The sequence below is a fragment of the Gopherus evgoodei genome, chromosome 2 (assembly GCF_007399415.2).
Source record: "Gopherus evgoodei ecotype Sinaloan lineage chromosome 2, rGopEvg1_v1.p, whole genome shotgun sequence".
Classification (NCBI taxonomy): Eukaryota; Metazoa; Chordata; order Testudines; family Testudinidae; genus Gopherus; species Gopherus evgoodei.
Window position 1 is genome coordinate 256,022,488 of NC_044323.1, and position 21,961 is coordinate 256,044,448.

The 21,961-nt window shown below is 42.0% G+C and overlaps 1 protein-coding gene across 2 annotated transcripts in view; it reads left to right on the plus strand.

Annotated features, from left to right (window-relative positions):
- The window catches only part of MTDH (metadherin), a 53,903-nt gene that overhangs the window by 25,388 nt on the left and 6,554 nt on the right, over positions 1 to 21,961 (plus strand). For both annotated transcript variants that reach the window (XM_030553532.1, XM_030553531.1), the window contains 6 exons: positions 865 to 1,116; positions 4,591 to 4,677; positions 9,059 to 9,157; positions 12,099 to 12,226; positions 12,979 to 13,098; positions 16,997 to 17,116. In XM_030553532.1, the coding sequence (XP_030409392.1) occupies positions 865 to 1,116; positions 4,591 to 4,677; positions 9,059 to 9,157; positions 12,099 to 12,226; positions 12,979 to 13,098; positions 16,997 to 17,116 (806 nt within the window). The remainder of the gene's footprint in view (positions 1 to 864; positions 1,117 to 4,590; positions 4,678 to 9,058; positions 9,158 to 12,098; positions 12,227 to 12,978; positions 13,099 to 16,996; positions 17,117 to 21,961) is intronic.

Genomic DNA, 21,961 nt, shown 5'->3' on the forward strand with positions numbered 1-21,961 from the left:
GGAATGGAGCCTACAGGCAGAGGTGAGGTACACGGATGATATAAGTGTTAACATTTGAAAATGAGTGTTACTGTTGCCGGCAGATAACTGCCTGAGGCCAAGCAACAGCTGGGGGGTCCGTCGCCTGGTGTGCCGCGCCAATAAACACACCAGGGTGGAGAAGCAAACCAAGTTTATTCGAGATCTCAAAGCGGTGCAGGGAGATTGACTCAGATCAAGCACACCTAAAACAAGCAGTCTGTTCCTTTATATCCATGAGAACTTTTCTCACTGACTAGCAATCCCCCGTTTCCCCTCCCTCCTCCTCCTTCCTCCCCCTGTAGCAATTACGTAAGCGCAGGTGCATTAAGTAATCTTGGCCGCGGCAGCTCGTTAGTAAGTTTTCCTTCTGCAAGTTATCTTGTCCTTCTGCTAAAGGTGCACAGGCCTCATTATTTCTGCTTTAGACCAGTTAGAACTGTTGCAACTGATAATGGCTGTTACACCTGGCCTTTTAGGTCGATTAAAGTTCAAACATGGTGGGACTCTTGTCTGCTGAGGCCTAAAACCAGGAAGGCTCCATACTCTTGTGGCCTTCCACCCTCCCGAGTTACGTAGGGTTATGCTTAGTGACACCAACATTACTATAGATCTAACTTTAGAAATTTCAGCCTTAACAAGTTCACCTATTTTGGAGGCGAAGACATTTATTGTAACAATTCATAGTTTCGTGTTAAAACTGTCTTGCAACTGCATATGATTCTGGTATCTAATATTTGGTTGCTACTGACCAAATTTCAAAAATGCACTTGATTTTGTTATATTCAAGTAATATTTTTAACTCTTCATGCAGTTACTTTTTTTAACATGTTTTTATTTTTTAAGTTTCTTCAGAGCTGAATGAAAGTCCTACTGTAAATGGAGGAAATTGGAATGAGAAGTCAGTAAAAATTTCCTCAGAGATCAGTGCAGGTGAGGAGAAATGGACATCTGTTCCATCAACTACAGCAGGGAAGAGGAAAACTGAGACATGTGCTTGGGGTCAGGACACTGGAGATGCTAGTGGAAATGGAAAAGATTGGAGTGTATCCCTTGTGAGCAGGTCCTGGGGAGAGCGTACTTTGTTCCCTACCATTGGTAAGTGTTGCTTCATTCAAGCATTCTTGCACCTTTTAGTAAAGGTAAAACAGTGTTGGGATTCTTAAAAACATAATTGTTGTTTTGTAATCTTTTTGCTGTTTAGTATAAAGTTATTTCCTTGTTTAATATTGATAAATTGATTGAGTCCTGGTGTTTAGGAAAACAGTCCAGTTCGACTGCTTTGAACTGCTATATTTTATATTTGTAACACATTAAATTTGCCAGGTTAATTATGGGGAAATGTTGTTTTTTCCCTACAATCATCTAGAAAACTGCCTGCCCTCCCCCAAAGCACTACTAAAAATCTGTGGTGTAAAAATGTAGAAATGGTTGGTTGAGAGCCTTGTGGATCTATATTTTGTTTTTTAGTAATTCATATTTTTTTAAGTGGTGGCTAATGAATTCCGAATCCAAGGCATTTTCAGCTTGATCACAAAGAAATTCCAATTTTATTTAAGTAAACATTTGTCTTTACTGGGATTTTTTGAGACTTATTTTTGAGGTAAATATTGAAGACTTTCTTTTTTCCTACAAAATAAACTATAGGCAATTCAGCACCAATGAGCAACTCTGTGGCAAAAGCATTTTTTATTTTTTAGAAAAGTCTGAATTTGGAAGGCATGGGGGAGCAAGCCTTTCAAACTTGGTGGGATATTGCAAGCTGACTGAGCGAGGTGCAAGTTTAGGGCCTCAGCATTGACTGTGAGATAAGGCTTGAATACAGAAACACCCCATGCCTCTAATTGTCACCTACTACCTTACCCTGGAACATACATAGGGTATGGTTAAAACCCATGCTCGATTAGGACCATATCCTGAAAGAGCAGGAGTGGGCAAACATTTTGGCCCGAGGGCCACACTAGTGTTGCAGAACTGTAGGCAGTCCGGGTAGGGAAGGCTGTGCCTCCCCAAACAGCCTGACCCCATCCACACCCCCGCCTCCTGACAGCTCCCTCTCCCTCCCTCCCAACCTCGAATCCCATGCCTATCCAACCACCACTGACCCCCGGAACTCTCTGCCCCTTATCTAACCCCACTCTCTGCCCCTTTAGCATGCTACTCAGAGCAGCAGGAGCTCGCAGCCCGACCGGAGCCAGTCATGCCACGCCACCCAGAGTGCTGGCATCATGTTGCACTGCGGCTGCAGCGGGAGAGCAGACAACAGGGGAGGGGCTGGGGACTAGCCTTCCCAGCCAGGAGCTCAGGGGCCGGGCAGGATGGTCCCATGGGCTGGAAGTGGCCCATGGACTGTAGTTTGCCCACCTCTGTGAAAGAGAGATTTTTCCTAAGCCCCACTTTCTGGTGTTCAAACAATCCCTGCAGCCTTACCATAATCAGAATCCCCACAGACCAGAACCTACCAACTCAGAGCAACAACAGACTCTCTGCCATAACAGATGCAAAACCTGCAGACATATTTCCACTGCCATGATGATTAACACCTCCCAACACATCATCTTTCAAGATCTATGGGTCCTACACATGCCTAGCTCATGTGGTGTACCTCATCCAGTGCATTAAATGCCCCAGTAACTACTATGTGGGTGAAACCAGACAATCACTAAGCTCTCAAATGAACTTGTTCAGAAAAATAAGACAAAAACACCTTGTTACTGTAGATCACGGGTCGACAACCTTTCAGAAGTGGTGTGCCAAGTCTTCATTTATTCACTCTAAAGTTTCACGTACCAGTAATATGTTCTAACATTTTTAGATGGTCTCTTTCTATAAGTCCATAACATATAACTAAACTATTGTTGTATGTAAAGTACATAAGGTTTTTAAAATATTTAAGAAGCTTAATTTCAAATTAAATTAAAATGCAGAGCCCCCTGGACCAGTGGCCAGGACCCAGGCAGTGTGAGTGCCACTGAATATCAGCTCGCATGCTACAGATTTCCTACCCCTGCTGTTGACTAACACTTTTCACAAAATAATCGCTCCATATCTGACCTCTCAGTCCTTGTCCTCAACGGAAACCTGCACAACAGCTTTGGTTAGGTGTACAGGGCCGGCACTTCCATTTAGGCAACCTAGGCGGTCGCCTAGGGTGCCAGGATTTGGGGGGGGGGCGGCATTTTGCCAACCTTGGCGGCAATTTGGCGGCCAGGGGTCCTTCCGTGCTCCGGGTCTTCGGCGGCAATTCTGCGGCGGGTCCTTCAGTCGCTCCGGGACCCGCCGCCGAAGTGCCCTGAAGACCTGGAGCGTGGAAGGACCCCTCTGCCGCAGAATTGCTGCCAACGACTGGGATCGCGGAAGGACCCCCGCCTAGGGCGCCAAAAACCCTGGCGCCGCTCCTGTAGGTGTATACTACAGACTTATATTGGTATAATGTGCCGCTTGGGGGGTGGATCAGTAACAGAGTTATACTGACCTAACCGCCTATGTAGAGAGCACTATGTCGATGGGAGAGCTGCTCCCGTCAACACAGCTGTGCTAATGCAGCATTTTAAGTGTATGTCTGCCCTTCAAAAGATGAACCAGGGAGCTTAAGTTCATAACTTTGCTAGACATAAAAAAAAAACTGGATAATTACAACAATCTGTAACCCCTAACCCTCCTCCCTTTGTTCTATGATTGCAGAGGTGTTAACGGGCCGTTTCACCTTGAATTGTCCCTTACAACAGAAGTTCTCAACCATTTTCTTTCTGAGGCTCCCCCCAGCATGCTATAAAAACTCCACAGCCCAGCTGTGCCACAACTCTTTTTCTGCATATAAAAAACAGGACCGGCATTAAGGGATAGCAGCCTGGCAATTACCTGGGGCCCCATGCCACAGGGCACACAGCAAAACTAAGTTGCTCAGGCTTTGGCTTCGGACCTGGGTGGCGATGCTCGGGATCCTGGGCTGCAGTCCTGTGTGGCAGGTCTTTAGCTTTCTGTTCTGGGCTCTAGCAATTCTAATGCCTGCCATCCTTGGCAGACCGCCCCCCCCCCCCCAACCTGCTTGCAGCTCCCTAAGGGACCACGGACCCCTGGTTTAGAACACTGCCTTAGAATATGTCGCCATGCTAAACAGTCTTTTCCACCTTGTATTAACCTGTGACACTGAAGCCATGTATAAACTTAAATCTGTGGAACTATGTTGTTGGTGTCTCGCAGAGGTGGATTGATTAACTACGCTGATGGGAGAAGCTGAGCCACTGCAGCATTTTAAGCATAGACCTGCCCTGAGTACCTTTCCCAGGCCTGAAGAAGAGCACTGTGTAGCTTGAAAGCTTGTCTTTCACCAACAGAAGCTGGTCAAGTTAAAAAATATTACCTCACCCACTTTGTTGTCTTATAGTACTTAGTAAGCAAGAGTAAACTTAAAGCCACAGGTAATATTTTACTAGGATGAGACTTTGTCTTGCGGTTGGAATTTCTTCTCATTTTTTGACCATACTCCTGCAGCTTTAGACAACTGATATTTCAATGCCTTCAATATGGCAAAATAGTGTGAAATTATCAAACTCTTTATCTTTTTTTCAGCTGCCTGGAATGTAGATGGAAGGATCAAGGCCTCTGAATCAAATTCTGCCTCTTTTACTTCCTTAGGACTAAATCCTGCAATTTCTGGTATGTTAAACTTTTCAAAGCTTTTTCTACAACTATACTTAAATTAGACACCTTTTTTTTTGGGGGGGGGGGAGGCAATAATCGTTCTGCAGAAATGATTATAGTTTGTGGTTCGCAAGACAGAGGCATTGTCTACAGTTAAAAGGCTGCAGCAGCACGGATGTAGTTGTGCTGCTATAGTGCTTCAGTGAAGACTCTACGTATGCCATTTGGAGGGCTTCTCTCATCGGCGTAGATAATCCACCTCCCCAGGAGGCAGTAACTGTGTCAACAGGAGAAACTCTCCCATCAACATAGCACTGTCTACACTGGGAGTTAGGTCAGTATTACTATGTTGCTCAGAGGGTGTGGGTTTTCGTTATCCCCAAGCAACATAGTTATACTGACATAAATTGCTAGTGTAGTCTAAGCCTAAATTGTAGAAAAAGAATTTGCCACATCTTTAAGCATGGAATTGGTTTTTATGTATTATACATTTAAGTGTTATGCACTTAGAATAAATACCTCATTCTCCAAAATGATAAATAAAAACCCAAAAGCTAGACTAAATCAGAGAGTGTCATCTCAATGTCTTTTCCAGATCCTTCCTGTTCTGCTCATCATTCGTCAGAAGCAATCCGTGTTTAGGATCACTTGACTATTGCTGCAGATGTAAATTTCAGACTTCTGATGAAGGAGCATAAAGATAATTCCCTAAAGATACCATGTATGCAGGATTGGAAATCCTATGTCTTAACTCCTTAGTGTGAGACTGGAATAAATCCCTTAACTGTAAAGGTATTTTTTACCCTAGAAAGGTGCAGTAGCAGAGAGGATTGCAAGCTAGACCTAATAACTCTTATATGCTACCTCTGCCAAGAATAAATACTGCTTTCTAAACACTGCATCACCTCCTAGAACAGTGTTTCCCAAACTTGGGATGCTGCTTGTGTAAGGAAAGCCCCTGTTGGGCCGGGCCGGTTTGTTTACCTGCCCCATGCGCTGGTCTGGCCGATCTCGGCTCCCACTGGCTGTGGTTCGCTGCTCCAGGCCATTGGGAGCTGCTGGAAGCAGCGTGGGCCAAGTTTGGGAAACGCTGTCCTAGATCACTGTCGGCAAAGGAGAAGCGGCATGTTATCGACTGCACTTTTGTCTCATTCCAATTCTGTGTTCCTTTTGTTGCATGTTTATTTACCCATTCCTCCAGTCAACTTGGCATATTTACTTAAACTTTTTGTGAAGTAGTTACATTGAGTGCTCATGCAAGTTCTGTGATGCATCTCAGCTGTTGCTTTTTTTTGGTGTTTCTGCCTTTCCTGTGGCACTTTCCCCCCTCCTTTTCCACTGTTCCACAGATTATCTGACCTCCATTATCCAGCTCTTTGTATTAACTGAACAACTAGTGCGCACATGTCCAGAAGTGGGCAATCTTTCCTACGTCCGTTAGACAGTGCTGCAGCCTCGCACTCTCCCACTGTCTGGATTGTCTGAATTTTTGATTATCCAATCTAGCCCTGGTCTCAATTAAATCAGATAAACCGGGTTCTGCTGTACTTTGGTGTGTCTACACCTGGATGTGTCTCTTATCTGGCTCTGTTTGTGTGCTTCAGTGCTTCATCACCGTATTCTTTACACCCAGTATCTTAGCACTCTGACACCTGAGTTAGGTGCTTCAGTATCTAATTTCATAGAATTTAATGCCAGAAAGTACCTTTAGATCTTGTCTGACATCACAGGATATTAAATTTCCCACAAATACTCCTATATTGAGCCCAATGAGTTTAGTTGGACTAAATCATATCAGTCCTCAGTAAACTGAACTCTTGTGTGCCATAGGCAGAAAATAGGAGAGACTTAAATCCCAGAAGTGGTAGCAATGCCTAAAGTCTCAGCTATGGTAGGAAATTAATTACATGAGATTAGAAGGTGATCAATGTTCCATGCTGTAGAGGAAGTCATAAACCCACTCCAGGTCCCTGCCAATATCACTTGGGGAGAAATTGCCAGATTTTGGGTCAGAAATTAATCAGTTTGACCCTGATTGTGTGAGCAAGACGTATCAGTCAGGCATCTAAGGAACAAGATTCTCTGTACCACCTCAGATTACTGATCTCCCCAATCTGGTGTCACATCCCCCATTTTGGCCAATCTCTGCTTTAGAGAAAGATGGGGAAAAAACCAGAGCAGAATAAACCAAGCCAGTTGTGCATCAGGAAAAAATTCCTTCCCAACCTCTGCAGACAACTGTCTGAAGCCCTGAAGCATCAGATTTGATGTAGCTGCAAAGGTTATAAACGTGTAAGTTCAGGCAATCCTTTTATCCTAGTGGACCATGAAGGAGGGGAATGAATAAAAGGATTCATAAATTTCTCAGACCTCTCAGGGCACTGCCATCTACTGTGTATTCTGCGTGCTGGCAAACTTTGCTAGCATTCTTTCAGTGCTCCACCAGTATTGGTTTATCCTGGGAGCTTTGCCTCCTGCACAATCAAGACAGCTGACTGAAACACTTGGAGAGCAGCATTTGTACCCAGCAGGGTATTGCATATAACAGCCAGCGATGATGATTGCTCTTACTCTCTCCTGCTACACTGCACTCAATGGTGAAACCTTTAAACCTTAAGAACTAGTAGAGTTAAAAGCCAGGTGTGAGAATCTTATAAAACAGCGGTTCTCAAACTTTACTAACCTGAGGATCCCGATTTTGACTTAAAATTTTTCACAGACCCCCAAGCTGGCTTCTAATTTTCCCTGGGGGTGCTCAACCCCTGCTCAGCCCCAGATCCCATCCCTACTCCACCCCTGCCCTCTTCCCCCACCTCTTTCCACCCCTTTTCCCAAGCGTGCCCTGTCTCTGCTCCTCCCCCTCTCTCTCAGTGTCTACTGCACGGCGCAGAACAGCTGTTCAGCAGCATGCAGGAGGCACTGGGAGGGTGGGGGAGAAGTTGATCAGCGGGGCCAGTGGCCCTTGACATGACTTGTGGATCCCCTGGAGTACCCTCAGCAGACTCCAGTTTGAGGGTATGTCTACATCTACAATTTTGCAGCGCTGGTTGTTACAGCTGTATTAGTACAGCTGTATAGGGCCAGCTCTGCAGAGTGGCCACACTTACAGCAACCAGCGCTGCAAGTGGTGTTAGATGTGGCCACACTGCAGCGCTGTTGGGCGGCTTCAAGGGGGGTTCGGGGAAGGCGAGAGCAAACCGGGGAAGGAGACCAGCTTCGCCGTGGTTTGCTCTCGCGTTCCCCGAACCCCCCTGCAAACCGCAGGGAAGGAGACCTGCTTGCATGGGGGTTCGGGGAACGCGAGAGCAAACCGGGAAAGGAGACCAGCTTCGCCGCGGTTTGCTCTCGCGTTCCCCGAACCCCCCTGCAAACTGGGGAAGGAGACCTGCTTGATTACCAGAGGCTTCCTCAGGTATGCTGGGATACCTGCTTATTCCACGGAGGTCAAGAAAAGCGCTGGTAAGTGTCTACACTTGATTACCAGCGCTGGATCACCAGCGCTGGATCCTCTACACCCGAGACAAAACGGGAGTACGGCCAGCGCTGCAAACAGGGAGTTGCAGCGCTGGTGATGCCCTGCAGATGTGTACACCTCCTAAGTTGCAGCGCTGTAACCCCCTCACCAGCGCTGCAACTTTGTGATGTAGACAAGCCCTGAGAACCGCTGCTATAAGACATCTTCTGAAAAGCAGAATTACAGGCAAGTAATTTTACCATTTTCATAAGAATCTGATTGTTGTACCCTCAATATACAATCAACAATAAATAAGGTTCAGTGGAATGTTGTGTAGTCAGTGTTTATCTCTTTCCCCGTAGCTGTGACCCCTTAATTTTGTCTTTTTGTTTCAGTATTTCTAATTTTTTTTTTCCTTTTACTGGGATCTCTAAATCCCCACTCTTCCCTCTGAATATGCTTCATTTTGGAGGCAGTCTGTGGTGTCCTTTATCACTGAGACTGAATGTTGTGTGCACTCTTCAGTGTTCCCCTCTCTTGATTTGAAAAAGAGAGATTAAATTTGGTACCATAGTCCAGTATGTTTCTGCTGGACTAGCAGGCCAGCCTGCTGCATATAGAGAATCTCTAGAAGACTCTTATGTCGGTCCTTCTGAATGTAGAACTTCAAATTGCAAGCAACGTCATAGTGAATCTAATGAGTTTTGAAATCCTGATAATTGTTCTTGCTCCTTCTGAATTAAAATATGCGCAGGAGGAGGGGAGAGAGCAGAATTCTCTGATAAGTTTTATTTTGTTTGCTGGATTCTCCCTCTTTTTCTTACCTTACCTTGTTACTTCCTATTATTTTTAAATAAGAGAATTCAGCACCACAGACCCAAGTTTATAAGCTAAAAAATTTTCCAAAGTTTTCATAAGTGTATTTCTTCTGCTCTCTTACAGGATCCAGCAATGAGCCAGTTACTCAGCCTGGTACTTCTGATTTTCAGTGGGATTTAAACCGCAGTCAGCCCCATGTTGATGATGAATGGTCTGGATTAAGTATGTTCTTCTAAAATTCTTGTGATTTAAAATTTTCTCTGCTTTTTTTCAGCCACACAATCTGAACTTTTACATTAATTGGCTTCTGGTTTTATATTCTGTTGCTTTTGCTTTATATCTTTCATTTCTGTAATATTAAATGTCAATTTAAGGCACAGATATCAGGAAACTTACTTGCAGCTGAAATTCATAGTTTTAATGATTATCTAAATATAAAATAGTCCTCAAATAGTTATTTTTTTAAGCTGAAACACTTGGTTACGGAAATGTACCTGTTTCAGATATGGAAAAAAACTGTATCCAGTTTCTTCTGTTTTTTGCTAGAAATAGTTTTAATCAATAATTGAATCTCAGAGTGAACTGTACTGGCTTGATATTACATAGATACTGCTATGGGATCCAACAGAGTGGGTTAATACTCCAGCATGAGTACATAACAAGCTTCTGAGCTCAGTTTATGTATTGGTCATAGCACACTGTATGCTTTACTGAGTATTGGAAGACATTTGAATTCAGCCTGTTTTCTGTGAACCATATAATAATAGTAAAAACACACAATTATTGACTATGTAAATGTCCCCCACAGTGAATACCCCTGAAATCATTTTAAGAACTGGTATATAAAGCTCAATTTCATAATTAGCTCTTGATTTCTTTCTTGTAAATTTGAAATATGATCTTGTAGTTCCTCAAGACAGATCAGTCTTTCCAAATGTGAAGAGTGTAAAATAGTAATATAACTGAATATTTAAATCTTAGTCCCTACTATTAATACTATACTTGTAAAGAACACTTACTCTCTTATCAGAGGGGTAGCCATGTTAGTCTGGATCTATAAAAGCGGCAATGAGTTCTGTGGCACCTTACAGACTAACAAACATATTGGAGCATGAGTTTTCATGGGTAAATGCCCACTTTGTTGGATGCAAGCCATGAAGTGAGTATTCATCCACAAAAGCTCATGCTCCAGTACGTTTGTTAGTCTATAAGGTGCCACAGAACTCTTTGCCACTTACTCTCTTGTTTAAGATATTTTCACATTGTTTATTTCCATGGTGAAATCTAAGCAGATAACTTTCCATATCAATCTAGTGCATATCCATTGGTTGATTAGTCTAGGAAATAGCTATAGTGTTACTGGCTAGTAAGTTTTATCCTGTCAACTATACTACTGTATTATTTATTAACAATTACTAAATTGCTTGTAGAAAGATAGTATCTTAAAGAGCAGCGAGGAAGTAATATATGAAAATAGTGTAGATTCTGTATGACCAGTTTGACACAACTAGTCCAGCACTCAGTCTTTTTTCATCTGATTTAATAATACAAACTTGTTTTTTTATAGCTCTTAGAATCATCTTAGGGTCAGTCACTTGTCTGAATTCTAAAGGGTATAGTTATCCAAATTCCTGAGCATGTTGAGCCACTGGGAATGTTTATGCTTACATAGTTTAATAATGTCATGGATATCAAGTAACTGAAATACAAATGTGAGAGAAGAAGTGGGAAACATAAGCGTACATATTTGTGTGCATTATCCCCTGTTTCAGGTTGGATACAAATAAAAGTACTCAGATGCAGAGGTAGCTCCAGCTTGGATAGAAAAGAAAGGACAACTTTGGGATCTTGAAGTGAGAAGCCAGTATTTTGCTAAGGATTTTAGATGTTAGGCTATAATTGGACCATATCAGTCTGTCTTACTACCTTGTACACTAACTTCACCCCAAGGTGGGAGGGAATTCAGTTTTGGCAGTATTTTAAATTATTGGAGAAGTCAATGCATGGACCAAAGGGATGCAAATATAAATATTCTGAATTCAGACTATTCATTGTTGGTAAACAAGGTTTTTGTGTCTCCTCTCCTCTTCTCCCCCTCCCCACCCCCGTTCTCCCTTTACGTTAATTTCTTTAGTCTCCTCTCATATTTATGGTACATGACATAAGATGTTAACTTTGATACCAACTTGTCACTCTGTACAAAAGTGTTTCCACCTTTCTTCATAATTCGCTCTAATCAGTATTTCTAGTCTATGAAATATAAATTGACTTATTAAATCTGTCACATTCATCAGTGACAACATATTTGCACAGTCCTCAGTGAAATAAACAACCTAATGGAAAAATGTAGCAAAGACCTGCAAACCTTGAAGAAAAATACAGTATGCAAGAACTCAGTAAATCAACTTTTAAGTTCAAGATTGAAAGCAAATCAACAGAATGCATTTATATACCAGTCTCTTTACAAAGAGTCACCTTGACTGCTCATACCATGGTTTGAAGAACTGGGCTAACTGTTGAAAATGAGAACTAATATCCTTTTTGTACCAATTTATGCAATAAAGTATCTTTCTTTCAGGATCTTAATTTGTCGGTAAATGTGGATGCAGTTTATAAAGAATTCATATTGATAGCAATTTTAGCCAAGAAAATTAATTTTCCAGAAATTTTAATGTTTGTGGACTTTTAGTATTTTGTACTGTTATTGAAGTTACAGCATTGCCCATCTAGAAAAAAATCACTTTAGAAATTTAAAATATTACAATATTTTAAATATTTAAATTGGTTCCATTGGAGGATCTCAAAGCAATTAGGTCTTATTTTCTGGTACTTTATGACTAGCCAGCAATTCAGTTGCTTTATCAATGGTTTCCCTGTTAAATGGAAGCTATGTAACTAATTGCAAGTAAATGTATTCTATATGATGTTCTGTTTTACCTACCTCAAACCCTCGTCAAGCGTCTTCTACTTATTAATAAAAAATAAAGCTATAACATTAAAAGTAATAATAATGAGTATTTGTACTATCTTAACAGCAAAAGAATTTAGAGTTTATTACAGAATTGACTTTTGAAGTGCTTTTGGCATTTTTCTGAAAACTGGCAATCGTATTGTAGAGTAGGTAGGTTTTCCTGAAACTGTCATTATTTTTTAATCTTCGTAGATGGTCTTTCATCTGCTGATCCTAGCTCTGATTGGAATGCACCAGCAGAAGAGTGGGGGAACTGGGTAGATGAAGAAAAGGCTTCTTCTGTTCCACAGCTTGAGGAACCATTATCTGATGTTCAGAAGGTAGATAACCTAACTTATTGCATACGAAATTTCCTATCTTCTCCTTTACTACCTTTTTTGGATTATAGTAGTGCATAGTAGCAATAAACAGGCAATTTAATTTCCACATTACGTTCACTTTTCATTGAACATGTATAGCGGTGCTGTTATTGTTACAAACATAAAAGCACAACAGTCAAGAAGGAAAATATTTAATGTGTCACTCCTCATTGCCCAAATTAGGATTGGTATGGGACAGCAATTCCTTGAAATGAACATTTTTCTAAGTGCTTGCATTTTGCTCTGCAGCACTTGCATGCAATTGCAGGTGGATGAAACTTTTTCATAGTATCTTTAATATAGCTTATCATAGCACTGGCTCTACCGCCAGTAGGTTCTGGAGTAATTTACAAAGGAAGGGATAGAAGTAGAGTGCTCACTGTAGACTAAAAATGTCGAGCTATTGTGCTAGTATTGAGAGGAAAGCTCACAGTGCCTACCATGACTTTGGTATTTTGATTATGCAAAGCAAATATGTCATTATCTTTGGCCATTTGCCATTCAAGTTGCTGTTAACAGTGTTGCTAAATAGCATGAAAAGAATGTTTTTCTATTACCAAAATACTCTTAATTTTACCTGGTCATTTGCAGCTTTAAGAATTCAAGTACAAAAGATACAAAGGATTGACATGCATACTATCTTTAGAAGGTCAGCGAAAAGCAGTGAGAAATTATGCTTTCTTTGGACTCAGTCTTGTACTTCTAATACTCAGGCTTCAGATGATGAAAGAGAAAAAGCAGAGCCAACTCTCCAGAGCTGTACTAGTGGCAAATCCAAGAAGAAGAAGAAGAAGAAAAAGAAGCAAGGTGAAGAAGCTAGCTCTCCTGCACAGGTGAAATAAAATAAGATCTCTTGGGGGCAAAATCCTTGATTAATTTTAAAAGATGCACTTGATTTTTTTCAATACTTTTGAATTATATTCCATTTCTGCTTGTCAAGAATTAATGTGATTCTTCAAATACTTGACTGGTACCAGTTATAAATAGCTGCCTGACTCTTTTGGTGAACATAATTCAAAAAATTGAATCATGTTCATCAGATTCATTCAATGTCAAATATTTAATTGTTGTTCAACAGAAAAATCATGAAACATGAGGAAAAATTTGGGTGTTCTTCCCAAACCAGTTCAGTTTCGCTTATCCTAAACTATTTATCAGCAGTTGTAGATGGGCCATATGTGATTATAGGCCACCTCATCATGCAGTTCCCTCTATAAAGCTAAGTCTTGAAACAAGTTAGTCTTTTTGCCCCCACTGCTCCTCTTGTAAGGCTATTTCAGAGTTCGTCTTCTAATGGTTAGAACATTTGATTTCAAACCTACATTTTTTCCTTTGGATTGAGCAAATTTGAGAATGTATTAATGAGTCTGTGATAGATTGTATTTCAGAATGTTTGAGTGAACTGTTCTACTTTGAATTCATCTTTCTGAAACACGGTACACCAGAATTGCACATAGTACTCCAGATGAGGTAATAGCACTTCCCTGTCCCTAGTGTAAATACTTCTCCTGATGCATCCTAGATTGCATTAGCCTTTTTCTCTGTTGCTTCCAACTGATATGTCCCCAATTTATAGCAAAATCTTTTGTAGTTCGTCCCTAAGTGCATGACCTTGCACTTTGCACTATTAAGTTTTGTTTTACTCCATTTCTGTTACTCCAGTTTTCAAGGTCATCCAGGTCTTCCTGTATGATATGCCAGTCTTCTTTCATATTGACAGTACTTCCCTACTTTGTGTCATCTGCAAATTTTATTAGCACACTCCCACTCTTTGTGCCAAGGTCATTAATGAAAATGTTAAATAAGATTGTCCCAAGACGGATCCCTGAGGAACTCCACTAGTAGTCTCCATCCAGCCTGGTAATTCACCTTTCAGCTTGACCCATGGTAGTATCCCCTCTAACTAGTTTGTTCCCACCTTTCTGTTCTCATTAATTGCCATCATTCCAATTTAACTACTGATTTCCCATGTGGAACTGTATAAAATGCTTTACTGAAATCCAGGTAGATTAAATCCACTGCATTTCATTTGTCTAGAAAATTGATTAGTTTCTCAAAGAAAGAGATCAGGTTGGTTTGGCATGATCTACTTTTTGTAAAAGTATGTTGTATTTTATCCCAGTTACCATTTATCTCAGTCTTTACTCTCTCTTTCAAAATTTGTTCTAAGACCTTACAAACATCTGTCAGGGATGGTCTAGATAATACTCACTCCTGCCATGAGTGCAGGGGACTGGACTAGATGACCTCTAGAGGTTCCTTCCTATGATTCTGTGATACAGTTGAGGTCAAACTAATGGGCCTGTCGTTTCCCAGATCATTTTTGTTCCTTTCTTAAATATAGGTGCAATATGAGTGAGCTGGAAGTTCTTTTGGCAGATTCTTATACCATATACCCTAATGATATGGTGGTGATGTGACTTTATCTAAACTCTTACCTAAGATTATGATTTAGCTTGATTTTTGTATGAAATTCTAAGTCTCCAGGAATCATAACTTCCTAGGAGAAGCTACACTCGATATCAGCAAGCTAGGTCTGGACAAGATGTTAGTTACTACCTGGGCAGGAGTAAGAGTTCCTTAGGTCACCTCAGCAGTTTATAGTATTTGCAAAGATAGCACAAGTTTCACCTCTATCTATCTAGTGCTACTAGTGTTCCCAGATAGGGTGAGCTCATTCTACTGGGAGAGTAACTACCTCAGGTGCTTGTGCTCAGATGTGTATTAAATACAGGGCTGCTTTTCACAGTTCAGTTTAGACTTTTTACAAATCATTACTGTCTCAAATCTGGAGTCATACTGGATGTTTTTTTGGAGGAAAGCGTTCCTTCCGTGGTGTGTTTTTGTTTTGTTTTGTTTTTGTGTTTTTTTTTTTTATTGGTCTCACTCCTTGGGACTGTTACTACTTGCCAGTCACTTACATGAAACTCTGCAGAGGCAGTTTCGTAAAGAGAGATTTAACCGGTAACTGAGATTTGCAACTAATGCCTTTAGAGAGAGGGAGAAGCACTGTAGATTTACAGTGTCTTACTTGTGGTAAAGAAGAACTGAGGGTTCTAAAGGAACAGAGCTTCTAAAATCACAGCTTGGAATGCTCAAATTCCACACTCAGTGTTTGAGTTTGTGTCTCTTCTGTATAATGGCCTGTGGCTTGAAAGAAACAACTCCTCCAACAGGGATCTGCAGAGGCAATATATTCTGAATTCCAGGTACTATAGTTACATGTAACCTACCCGTCAATTATCCTGTCAAATTGATTCCTGTCCAAAGAATCAAGTGCTAGCTACACGCTAGTATTTCTAATTTCATTTAATTTTGCATCTCCAGATATGTTTCATAAAGTTCTTGTTTAATACTTTTAGTTCTGAGTCTCAGTTTAAGAAAACTACCTTTTTTGGATTAGTATATCAGCATAAATGTACAAAAAGTGAGAATAACTTTTTACCATCCACAGAGCTTATAAACAGTATTAAAAAACCTAAATTGCTTAAATCTCTTGCTTGATGGGTGCATATAGAACTGTCAATATGAGAGCCTGTTGTAAGGTTGGATTGCTATTACACTAGGATGAACTAGTTTACAGTTTAAATCCAGAACACTAAAGTAGGTCTAACAGCGATTTTCTGATCTGAAAAGTGATTGTGTACAGATGGGAACCTCTTATTCAGTGGATATACTTCCAGTGTGGTCAGTCATATCTGCCGATTTGAGTGACCAAAAAGTAGTACTTTTTAGTTAACAGACGTCAAAGGCAGTTTAAAAAAAAAAAAAAGCTGAATTCTATTCCTCCTCGTTCACCAACAGATTTGTTACAGTCTGATTGGTTCCATCTGTGCAAGCTGAAGGGAGTGTATGGAGAAGGGACGGTCCAGTGTTTAGGGCATAGCTTTAGTCTTGGGACATTTGGGTTCAATTTCCTGCTGTCGCAGACTTCGTGTGACCTTGGGCAAATCACTAGGCCTCTGTGCCTCAGTTTCCCCATCTTTAAAATGGGGACAAAAGTATTTTCTTAATTTACATAGGTGATGTGAGGATAAATACATAAAGATTATGAGGTGATCAGATACCGTGGTGGTTGGGGTATATAAATACCTAAAATAAAATTAAAAATATTTCTCTGTAGACCTAGTTTGAAGACAGTAGAATTGCATATACATCACTGAGGGCGTAGCTTTTTCTGCATAACCTTCATTAATAATTTTGATGTATGAAATAAGCTGAGTTCGGGTTTAGTCTGCAGGGTTCATGGTTAGAAATGTCTTTTGACTTGTAAACTGAGCATGGAATTAACAAATATCAAACCCCAAATGACAATTTTACACAATCAGTTTTCAGAACAGAACTTCACTTTAAATTTCACACACACTTCCATTTGACATATTCTCACACACTTTGTACATACATTTGAAGTGCTTCATAATTTAAAACACTTAATTATTTTGTTTGTGATAAGTTATTGACTTGTATAGGTTATTGCCTACAGGACATGACTGATCTATCTTGCCTCAATAGATATTTTTGTGTTACATTCTAAAAACTATTTGTAAAAATCCTGGCCTGTACTGCATGTCCAGTTGTATTAATCTAATACTTTCTTTACATGTTTACTTCTCTTAATGTCATTCATGCAACCTAGTTGAGTTAGTATCACAGCGGAACTAAGACTTAACAGAAAAAGGATAAATGGAATTCTTCTGCAGGTATTGGCTCATTCCCTTCTTTTTTCTGTAGGATGCTGAAGACCTGGATAGAGAGGTTGGAGAGGAATTCCAGGAGGATACTGCAAAAGCTCAACCACAACAGGAAATAGCTTTTTCTTTGAAGACCATAAGCACTAGTGAACCAGCTGAGGTATGAAATTTAAAAAAAGTTATAGTTCCTATTTGGAAATACTCAAGATGAAAAACTGCATTGAAACATTTTATTGACTTGTCTACGTCCTTAACATTACCATCACTTCAGGCTATGTGCTTTCAAATACGAAATAGGCTTGGAACGTTCATTAGGTGCACTTCTGCCTCCTTAATTTAAAGGGCACATCTGCTGACTCAGTAGACTTTTTCCCGGCGTTTATTGTTAAAGAAAGCAAATATAACTGAATAAAGTATGATTGCATTAACTGGGGGTTTACAAAGTAATAAATCAGACCTGATATAAGAATGGGAGTGAAACTTGGATTATATTGTTTTCTGGCATCCACATTAAGAGAATTGTTAAATTTCAGTTACAAAATCTTTATTCTGGCTCTCTCGGTGAGCTGTGTAGGCCCTTCAGATTCCAGTGTTGGTAGGTAGAAAAAACATCTTTAGAATTGTAAACCAAGTAGATTTGCTTTGGGGAAGTAACTGAAACAAATAAGATTCATTTTTGAAATCTGTGCTTTCAGGGAATTTAATCTTGTATCTATTACATAATCAATCGTAAAATGCACTCCTATCTCAAGAATTGAAAAATTGGAGGAAATTTGTATGTGGAAGTTGCATGTAACAGGTGTGAAAAGAACTTTGTGTCATCTAAGTCTGTAAATGCACTGGCAGCGAGTTTCATCTCTTTGAAACAGTAAGAGATCTTTTGGTTGTGGGGGAAGAGAGGAGAAAGGAGGCAGACTGCCCTGCTCCCCCCTGCTTCTTTCTCCAGGCAGCAGGATCTTTAGATATTGTCACTGAATGATACACTCATCCTCCAGCACAGGATCTCTGCTTCTGGTAGTAGGCTGGAATCATGTTCAGTGTAGATGGCATTTATATATAAACTGAAAACATCAGAGACACTTTACAAAATTGTGTTACACATAAATGAAATATTATTTAAAAGTTAAGTAGGCCACTACAACTATGTAGTACTGTTGGTTTTGTCAATTTCTGTTAGTAAAAGATTCTTGTAGTTACGTAATGGCTAAAACTATAAAAGTCACTGAGACTGCTGTTTGGGTGGTACAATTTCTTCTGATGGGTATATGATGTTTAACATAGGTTTCCACTATGGCATGTAAAATTAGAAATTTTTTTAAAAACATTCCTCTGACAAATACAAAACGTCATTGATTTTCCAAAGACGACAAGGTCTAAATTTCAAATAGTTATTTATTAGAATAACTTTGTAGCAAAGATCACAGATCGCCCAAAGGAAACAGATATATTAAGATTTTTATAAAGAATCTGATTTTTTTTCATGATTTATATTTTATGTGAAAATAATATTCTGAAAATTATATTCGGGCACTAGAGCTACCTAAAATATCATCCTTTTAGTCATCCAGCCTCCCACCTGAAGTGCAGCACACCATTCAGAATCTTCCATTTGACGGCCAGGGTCTGTTCGCTGAGCAAACTGACTCTCGTCTGCATACCCTGAAAAACACAAGGAACACCATAAAATCCTTGGGCACGCATACCCTGGCAACTCAAAGAAAGCCATTTAAGCCTCAGCCCCCTCAACACCGCCCCTTCCCTCCTAGACCTAGGCAGGACTTCTCCCATAGGAGAAGTAGTTACCCACATCGTAGACCATCATGCCCTCCTTTGGAACAGAGCCAGGGCCAATCCAAGGCGCCCCCCCCCCCCCCCCCCCCGGGTCCTAAGCGCCCATTTTGAAGGTGCGCTCGAGGACAGACTACCAGTGCAAAACCCGGCCAGCTATCCCTTCCTGAAACGTCTATCCCGTTTCTACCATGCTGGGTCCCTTATTACAACGGACCGTTGGGTCCTTCACATGATAGAGGCAGGATATTCTATCCACTTCCGATCTATTTCTCCCCCCCCCCCCCGCCTTCCCTGTCCCTCTTCAGGGACCTTTCTCATGAGCAACTTCTGTACCTCCTGAATGAGGTACTCCTCGCACTAGGAGCAGTGGAGGAAGTGCCTCAAGAGCTCAGGGGCAAGGGTTTCTACTTGCGCTACTTCCTCGTTCCCAAGGCAAAAGGAGTCTTAAGGCCCATACTGGACCTCTGGGAGCTCAACAAGCACATTGTCAACCTGAAGTTCCGCATGGTCTCCTTGGCCACGATCATCCCCTCTATGGACCCAGGAGACTGGTATGCCACCCTCGATATGAAAGACGCCTACTTTCACATCTCAATTGCCCCATCCACAGACATTTTCTCTTGTTCATGGTGCACGAGACTACCAGTTCACAGCCCCTTGCATCTTTACCACGTGCATGGCTATCATGGCAGCTTTTCTTCACCATCATCACAATCACGTGTTCCTGTACCTCAATGACTGGCTTATTCAGGGTTGATCTCTCCAGCAAGTCCAGTGTCAGGTGCAGTTGGTCATGGACACATTCGACCGCTGGGGCATCATGCTGAATGCCAGCAAATCCATACTCTCACCAACCCAGATGAGAGTTTATCGGAGCAGTCTTAGACGCGAGCCAAGCTCAGGCTTTTCTCCCAGAGGCCCGGCATCTAGCTCTAACAAACATAATCACCAGCCTCTGCAGGTTCCCCACCACCATGGCGAGGCAGTGTCTCAAGCTGCTGGGTCACATGGCATCTTGCACCTATGTAGTGCAACATGCCAGACTGTCTCAGACCCCTACAGACATGGTTGGCGTCTGTATATCGACCAGGCCACAACAACCTAGATATGGTGCTTATAGTCCTGAGCCCCACACTCAACTCTCTGCACTGGTGGCTGAACTCTCAAATGGTAGGTACTGGGGTCCCATTTCATCCTCCTCAACCCACCCTGACTCCGGTCAGAGATGCATCCACGCTAGGATGGGGGGGCTCACCTCAAAGACCTGACAACGCTGAGTCTGTGGCAGGAAAACGAGCTAACTCTCCAGATCAGTATCAAGGAACTCAGGATGATCCTTCTTGCATGCCAAGCATTCCTTCCCCACCTATGAGACCATTGTGTGGAAGTTCTGACAGACAACACCACGGCCATGTTTTATCTGAACAAACCAGGCAGAGCCTGATCATTGCCGCTCTGCCACGAAGCCCTTCTTCTGTGGGAGTTTTGATTAGCCCACTCCATCACTTTTCAAGCTTCGTACCTGCTGGGTGTTCAAAACGTGCTGGTGGACAGCTTGAGCGGACACTTCCTCACGCACGAATGGTCGATTCGCCCGGAAGTCATCTGCTTGATCTTCCGCACCTGGGGGTTTCCCCGAATCGACCTGTTTGCTTTGTGACCAATAGGAAATGCCCAGCCTTCTGCTTCTTCAGGGATCACAGTCCGGGCTCGATCAGGGATGCTTTCCTGATCTTGTGGTCGGGCCAGCTTCTCTACGCCTTTCTCCCATTTCCGTTGATACCCAAAGTACATCTCAAGGTCCGCAGGGACAAGGCAGATGTCTTGCTGGTGGCCCCTGCCTGGGCCTGCCAGTGCTGGTATCCCACCTTGGTGGATCTATCAATATGGGCACCCCAATATCATCCTCTCAGTCCCGACCTGATTTCGCAGAACCAAGGTTGTCTCCTACACCCGGACCTTCAGTCGCTCCATCTTATGGCCTGGAGGATCTGTGGTTAAACCAGACTGAGCGTGCTTGCTCGGACTCAGTATGATGCATACTCCTGCAAAGCCATAAACCCTTTACCAGACTCACAAAGCTAAATGGAAAAGGTTTTCCACCTGGTGTGCCCAGCGGCAGGTATCCCTGCTCCAAGCTCCAATACTCTGCATCCTGGACTACTTGATGCACTTGAAAGACCAACATCTAGCTTTCAGTTCCCTTAAGGTTCACTTCACGGCCATTTCAGTATTCCATCCAGGAGTGGCGGGACGCTCAGTGTTTGCACACCCAGTCGTCTGGCACTTCCTGAAAGGTTTGGAAAAGATCCATCCCCCGATGAAACCTCCTGTGCCAGCCTGGGACCTGAACGTGGTTCTCTCCTGTCTGATGGGGTCTCCTTTCAATCCACGGGCTTCCTGTTCACTCCTCTACCTTTCCTGGAAGGCCGCCTTTCAGGTGGCCATTACTTTGGCATGCTGGGTTTCCAAGCTATGAGCTTTCACATGTGAATCACTTTATACTATCTTCCACAAAGATAAAATTCAGCTAAGGCCTCGCCCAGCCTTCGTGCCAAAAGTGGTATCTCATTTCCATGTAAGCCAGGACATTTTCCTGCCAGTTTTCTACCCGAAACTGCATGCCAACCTTCGGGAGCAGTGTTTTCATTCACTGGACATTAGGAGAGCTCTTGCCTTCTATATAGACCGCACAAGGTCATTCCATAAAACGACCCAGCTGTTCGTCACCATTGCGGAACGGATGAAGGGCACTCTGGTCTCTGCCCAGCGAATATCTTCATGGATTACCGCATGTATCTATATCTGCTACACTCTGGCAAAAGTCCCTCCACCTGCTGTTACGGCTCACCCTACAAGGACTCAGCCATCGTCTATGGCCTTTCTGGCAAATGTGCCCCTTCAGGACATCTGCAGGGCTACCACATGGGCCTCAGTGCATACCTTCACGTCACACTACACCATAGTCCAGCAATTACGTGATGATGCGGCCTTTGATAGGGCTATTCTTCAGTCTGCATTACCTTGACTCCGACCCCTCCTCTAAGGTAAGGCTTGGGAGTCACCTAAGGGATTGATATGAGAGAGCACTCGAAGAAGAAAAAGCGGTTACTCTCCTCTTTGTAACTGTTGTTCTTCGAGTTGTGTTGCTCATATCTATTCCATTTCCCCTACCCACACCTTCCCCTCTGTCAGTGTAGTCGGCAAGAAGGAA